General features: G+C 36.7%; 1 protein-coding gene across 1 annotated transcript; it reads left to right on the top strand.

The window, feature by feature from the left end:
- QPT (quinolinate phoshoribosyltransferase) lies at positions 1-6,410 on the top strand. The gene is made up of 11 exons (XM_059592068.2): positions 1-112; positions 273-369; positions 457-596; positions 783-916; positions 993-1,056; positions 1,145-1,227; positions 2,115-2,198; positions 2,296-2,448; positions 2,792-2,968; positions 3,942-4,009; positions 6,148-6,410. The coding sequence occupies exons 2-11, from the start codon at positions 320-322 to the stop codon at positions 6,242-6,244; spliced, it is 1,050 nt and encodes a 349-aa protein (XP_059448051.2). The 5' UTR covers positions 1-112; positions 273-319; the 3' UTR covers positions 6,245-6,410.
- The last annotated feature ends 651 nt before the right edge of the window (positions 6,411-7,061 follow it).

Here is a 7,061-nt window from a genome sequence, read left to right on the forward strand (position 1 = left end):
CTTGGGCCTCTCTATCTCTCACAAGACCCGCGTCCTTTGTGACGCTCAGTGTTCAAAGTCGATTACCTGCAACTTTCAGTCTCGGCTAACTCTCGTTGCAATCTTCAATCAGGTGAACCATCTATCCCATCCATTCCCCTACGAAGACGATCAATTTCCTAAATTTCATAGATTTTTCTCACTTTTTTTGGCGTATTGTGCAAGTATGTTCAAACTCTCTTCGTAAATACTATTCTATGTTACTGTCGTGATATGTTATTGTTAATTTACAGACACCAAATAGACATCTCTCGTGCCTCTGTTTTGATGTTATCTGGGGATGCTGTCTTTTTCTCCATTAGTTGGGCCTTGCTTGTTTACGACCTCAAGGTTTGTTTTGTTTGTACATATTTTTGAAAAGTGTGCATTTTGTCAATTTGTTTGTTCATACTGTTTTAATTATCTGGGCCATTGCAGACGAATTGTTAGGATGGCTGCAACAGCCGGAAATCCCAGCAAACCATTTGAATCCATTGCTCTAAAGCCTCCTTTGCACCCTACCTATGATCTAAAGGGAATCATCAAATTAGCCCTTGCTGAAGATGCCGGGGGTCAAGGTTATCTTGTCTTCTATCGTTTTTCTCCAATTTTCCCCCTACCCACCAATTTCAATGATTCTAATATTTGGTTATCTTATCTGATTTTTTTTGGTAATAAATTTTATGCTGTTCACATAGAAAATGTTGCTATAAGCAGTGTTAAATATTTAATAATATCTGATAATTTGGTCCTATTATTTGTAGGTGATGTTACAAGCATGGCCACCACTCCTATTGACATGGAAGTGGAAGCTAATTTCTTGGCTAAGGAAGATGGTATCATCGCCGGAATTGCACTTGCAGAGATGGTGTTTCAAGAGGTTGATCCTTCTCTGAAGGTATCAGCACTGCACTGTGTATGCTGTTTGTTTGAGTGGCTTGCTTGGTCATTACGAATGCACATTTAAATTTCAGGTGGATTGGTCTCAAAAAGATGGAGATTATGTTCATAAAGGACTGCAGTTTGGAAAAGTTTATGGTAAGCCAGAAAAAAAAAAAAAGAATTATCAGTAGCATTTTAGAAATTCATCAAAGAGATTTTTTAAACCTTACAAATTCATGTGCAGGACGGGCACACAACATCGTTGTAGCTGAAAGGGTAGCTCTAAACTTTATGCAGAGAATGAGTGGAATAGCAACTCTAACAAAGGTTTTTTTTTTTTTTTTTTTTTTTCCTTCATTTTTTTTTTCAAAATCAACTCAGAAAAGAGGTTGCTATAATTCTTGACCTTCAGTTTTAGTTATGCTAAAAATAAATTCCTTACTAGAGCACCTAAACTTGAATCATGATAACTTCAGGGAAATGGCCAGCTTTTTATAGCCAGGTACTACCATCCCCCATAAACAAATAAAGAGAAATGTTGGGGGGGTGGGGCGCTTCTGTTGTTGTTTGACCAAACCATTTCCTTTTTTTGAAATATAAAAGTTTTTGTCACTGCTTCATCTATCAAGTTTTAGGTTTTAAGTTCATTAATAAATTACTATGGGCCTCAAACACCTGCATATGTGATTGAAATAAATGGTCATATTTGTAATGTTTGTTGAGGGACTAAAACTGGACAAGGTATACCCTAATTGTTTAAACTGGTGAAATTTATTATTAGATTGTAGACGTGCAGTCTGCTGTTTGGAAGATGGTGCCTTTGTGCATTTTGTGGTGTAATTGGAGGGAAAAAAATGATAGGTGTTTTGAGGACTGAGAGAGGACGTTGGAGGAGTTGACTTCTTTTTTCTTCCGCACTTTGTACCTCTGGATAGTTGCTTATGTTTTTCCTATAGTGATTAGTTTTCATGTTTTTCTTTTTTTTTGCCTCCTAATTCTTAGGTGTCTTCTCTTCTATACTTCCTGTGTACTTTTGGGGCGCATACACTTTTAATGATATTTTGATTATTTATCAAAAAAAAAAAAGATTGTAGACTTGCAGTAGAATGATTTAAGGAACACTACACTGCGCTAAATGCTACCAGTAAATATATATCTGACAGATGTGTGATGCCTGAAGGAGAGATTTAAGAGGATATTTTTGTTTTCTGCAGGAAATGGCAGATGCTGCATACCCTGCGTGTATTTTAGAGACGAGGAAAACTGCTCCAGGCTTACGTTTGGTGGATAAGTGGGCGGTCTAGATCACTGCCTTGCTTTTACTTGATAGTTGTAATGCTCCTTCATTTTGTATACATATTTTTTGGTTGACCTTATAGTACTCTCTCATTATAGGTACTTATTGGTGGAGGGCGGAACCATAGAATGGGTTTATTCGATATGGTCTTGATAAAAGATAATCATATATCCATAGCTGGAGGTATCACGAATGCCATTAAATCTGTTGACACATATTTAGAGCAAAAGAAACTTCAAATGGAGGTTGAGGTAGTATTCTCTACTTTTAAAATTTAACTGTCTTTAAATTCTGTCAAGTATCTATGAGAAGAGGTGGAAATTGTCGAGTATCTTATCCAATTTGTTTCTTGAGATAAATTTCCATTTGATTGCTAAGTGTTCCTTATTGGTTTGCTTCAAACTTTTAGTTGATGTATCTTCCATTTTTATTTTGAATGATTTTCCATACCCCCCCCCCCCCCCCTTCCCCCCGCCTCTCTTTCTGTGTGTGTGTGTGTGTGGAGCGTCAATGTGTTTAACATCCATTTGCAGAATTTATTTTTGTGGGAACTATAATTGTTACAGTATGAACCTCTTTTCTTTCTTTTCCTAGGTTGAAACCAGGACACTAGAGGAAGTACACGAGGTATTACGTTATGCATCTCAAAAAAAGACGTCCTTGACTCGGATAATGTTGGATAACATGGTTGTGCCACTACAAAATGGAGATGTAGACGTATCTATGCTTAAAGAAGCTGTGGATTTGATTAATGGGAGATTTGATACTGAGGTATCTAATATTCTATGTTGTTCATTTACTCTTTATCATAATATCTGGTGCATTGGTAGCCATAGACTTTAAAAGAGCTGTCATTGATGTCTACTTTACAGTTGAACTTTTTTTCTTTTTCAAAGAAGAAAAAGTATATCCCCATATGGTCCAATTTGTTATGCTTTCATCCATGGGTCTAAACAATCTGTCTAGCCAATGAAAGATAGGTGCTTTGTGAGATTTTATATGGTGAAATCTTTGAGTAAAACATACTTAAAGTGGCAGAACTAGTACTTGAACTTCCTTTAGTAACAGTCTACATTTTTTCCCATACTTGTGTCATTATCTCAATATGATGGATCGTGGTTAACATGAAGCCTGTCAGTTATGTAGCAGTAATGATTATCATTGCTGAATAATTGCTTCACTGTCTTATCCCTCAATAAAGCCTTAATCCATCTGATTGGACTGTGTGCTTTACGAGTCATTTTTTTGTTCATTTATAATTTTTTTGAAACCTGACACTACAAATATATTTCAACCACTCAAATCCTCATCATCATTTTTGTTAACATTCAATGCAATCTTCTCTGTCACCATATGCTATGCTTCTATCTTGTAATTTGTTAAATCATTGATTGTCTTAAAACCTTAAGTTAATAGAAAATAGTGAATTTAATCATTTAATTAATAGTTTAATACTCCTCCTTACATGTGGGCTCAAACTCTCCCTCAACAAGTGAGGCTCAAGATGTGGAATATTTAACTAAAATGTGGAGTAAACTATAGAGTCAAAGTTTGAACTCAGGATCTCTACTTTGGTACCATGTTAAATTACCGATTATTTCAAAAGGTTAAGCTGATAAAAAATGTTGAATTTAATCATTTAATTAATATTTTAACATAATTGAATGAGAATAACCTTTAGCTGTATTGATTACTATGCGCCTTTTGAAGTTAATTAGTTGTTTTGCTTGTTTCACGGTGACAGGCATCAGGCAATGTTACTCTTGAAACGATACACAAAATTGGACGGACTGGAGTGACCTACATTTCCAGGTAATATTGCAACTCTTAATATCTTAATCAACGAATATTATAGTTTGAATGAATAGAAACAGACAATAAAGTTGTCTTGGTATGATTGATGCAGTTCAACTTTGTAGATTATCTTAGTAAATGGATTAGGTTGTGTATAGAAGTCACAACTCGTTAAGGGTGAGTTACTGCTTCTGAAGTGAGATATAGTGATTCCTTAAATTGTCATGTTGCTGTTCAAGGAGTACCTAGCTCCATTGGTAATGGAGGTGTACCGCTGCATTGGTTGTGGAAGTATCACTTATAAATTAGGATGTCTTACTTGTGCAAGCTAAGTGCGCTTGAAACAGGCATAGCACCAACTGCTGATCAATAGGTGTACTGCAGCTTCAAGCTGCAGCACTGGAGAATCATATATCTGAATTTAAGGGTAGGTTTAGAATGTGCATCACAACTCAATAAGTTCTTTAGATCCCATACCAAAAGGAGGTTAAGATACTTTGGTGGTTTCCAACTGATTGTAACGAGAATTACAATTCAGCCTATTATAAAAGAACTTTTTTATTCCTTATTTTGTTATCTTCTGTTATGCAGTACAAGAAGGGAGAATCCAAAAATACTGCAGCAACTGTATAATCCTTTTGGTATGTTAAGCAATACAGAGAAAAAAGCACAATACAGGAAGGAAGTGCTAAATATCTATTAGAAAGATTGACCGAAAATAACAGACAAAGTGAGAGAAAATCGAAGGGGAGTGAGAGCTGAGAGGAGCCAAAGAGAAAGAGAAAGAAACCGAAGAGGAAATTTACTTTTAGAGAAGGTTTGAGATAATGGTGAGACACACGGCGTGTTGTGGTGGGGAGGCCATGGTGGAAATAGGGAGGCAACGGTGGCACAGTTTTCGAAAGGATCAATGTAAGATTGAGAGCACTGGAGTCGAAGGTCTCTCACCTAAGGAAAAGAAAAAAAAGAAATGAAGATCTCTCAGTGAGCTTTGTTTCGAATGAAAATGAAAATGACCGGATAGCTTTGTTCTACTTGTGTTGGAGAAAGAACAAAGCTCACTAGGAGTGCTTTTCTTTCTCCTAGTGACCTTGGTCCAGGTCTCCCAGCTCCAAGTCAAAAGAAGAAAAAGAAACGAAAGTCTCCCACTGAGAGACTCACATTATCACTCTCTTTGTCATGTGGCTCGTGTCAATCAATGATTAGACTGAAAAAAATGAAACGTGGAGCTCATGCATCTGCAGTGTTCCCTCTGGAGCCCCACATGCAAGCCTCAAAAACATTTTGAGATGAATGACTTATTCAGCTGAAGTCTGAATGCCTCTTCATCTATAAAACCCTATTATTGGTTTTATAAAACAAATTGCAGAGAGGTCTGAGGGGTTGGTGGGTTCGGTATGGGTCAGTTTATCCTATAAAACCGACCCCCGAACCGGTGCCTCTTCTAAGATGAGATTTTCTTCCAACCCTTGACTCCAACTTTGGTCGATTTTGGCCGGGTTGGGTAGTCAGCTATTTTCAACAGCCTTAGAAGACAAGATATTAAAACTAAAATTGGTGATAATACTGTGTTTCTAGAATGATGAAATTGGTTGAAGGTATCTTTTTGAGCACTTATGGGATAGGTTTGCAACTCTGCCTTTGATCCTAAATTTAGTCCATCATGACCACTAGAGAAATGCATGCACTACACTGGCCCGGTTACTAGTGTCCTGGATTGATCACATATATCATGAAGATTGTGGAGTAGGAGTCAAACTAACTCATGTCTCCATTTTCTTTCATTCACAATCTTTTGCCTCATTTATTCAACAAAATCACAAAATCTAGAATGTACTTGGAATATTGAAATTTAAAAGGGTGTTTAAGTTGCAACCTGTTTCACTTTGCTTAGATTAGTAGTCTAGATGGTTGAGGACATGGTATTGGAACCTGTATGGAGTTGTAGGGAAAACCCTTGAGGTAAAAGAGAATGCCCAATATTTTAACTTGAGGGATCCAGATAAAGCAGTCTTTAAGAAATCATTTGATATTTGCACGGTTGCACCTTTTGCTGCTTGTTTAAATAATGTAGTAGTCATCACAAAATTACAAGCAACTAATGCTATTTTCATTTCTAGTATGACTTACACTATTCAGCTTCTTCTTGTTTGCAGTGGTGCACTAACACATTCTGTAAAAGCACTTGACATCTCCCTCAAGATTGATACAGAGTTGGCCCTTCTAGTTGGAAGGCGGACAAAACGAGCATGACTGCCCATCATCTCACATCTTTTCCTCTTGTTGATGTAACCAGTCAACTGCTGGTAATTTTTACCATTCTGTCTTTATTAATATGAGATGGCTCCACTTTTTTTTGTGTATTGGACACAAAATTTGGCACTGGTATATGTATAAACGTCATGCAAATTGCAAAGCATACTGGTCAAATAAAATTTTGAAGCTCCTTTTTCTTTTCCTAAGAAAATCTTATATCTATTTCTGCTTTTAAAATTAAATGTTTGTCAATATCTCAAGAGTCCCCATGCATTTCAAGACTGAAATTTGTCCTACACAAGGTGCATAACGATTCTGTGGATAAACCTTTAAGAAGTCAGGGAATTATGCCATGCCTTTTTGTGTGAATGGTGCTGTAATGTACATGTGAGCATGGCCCTAAACCGGCATATGTAGTAGAATATGCCCTTTTTTGTGGCTAAGAGGCATGCTTGATTAGGAAGCATGCCATTTATTGGTAACTCTAGTCAACTGGGAAGCATGGAATATAAAAGTAAAATCCTGGAAGCAAGCTTGATCCCAACACACACACACACAGGCTTAGAAAGTTGACTTTGGTAGAGAGGCCTTGAAAGTTGACTTTGGTTAATTTTTCTCCGTTTGATTTGTTGATTAGAATTAGGGGCAATTGGGCTAATCTGCGCTCTCTACAGGGTCAAGACCTCTACGTACGTCGGATTTTTATCATTTGTTAAGTGCTTCATCGTTTTTTATATCCTCTCTTCCATTTCTAACCTTTCTATATGGGTTCTGGTTTTATCCTCATCGACGCAAATAACATTATTATATATAT

This window comes from Corylus avellana, chromosome 4, assembly GCF_965113065.1.
Source record: "Corylus avellana chromosome 4, dhCorAvel1.hap1.2, whole genome shotgun sequence".
Lineage (NCBI taxonomy): Eukaryota > Viridiplantae > Streptophyta > Magnoliopsida > Fagales > Betulaceae > Corylus > Corylus avellana.

Coding starts and splice junctions, on each gene's coding strand:
- QPT (XM_059592068.2), top strand. CDS start 320: ATGCTGTCTTTTTCTCCATTAGTTGGGCCTTGCTTGTTTACGACCTCA. Junction 1,057..1,144: donor GCAGTTTGGAAAAGTTTATG/GTAAGCCAGAAA, acceptor ATTCATGTGCAG/GACGGGCACACAACATCGTT. Junction 2,449..2,791: donor AACTTCAAATGGAGGTTGAG/GTAGTATTCTCT, acceptor TTCTTTTCCTAG/GTTGAAACCAGGACACTAGA.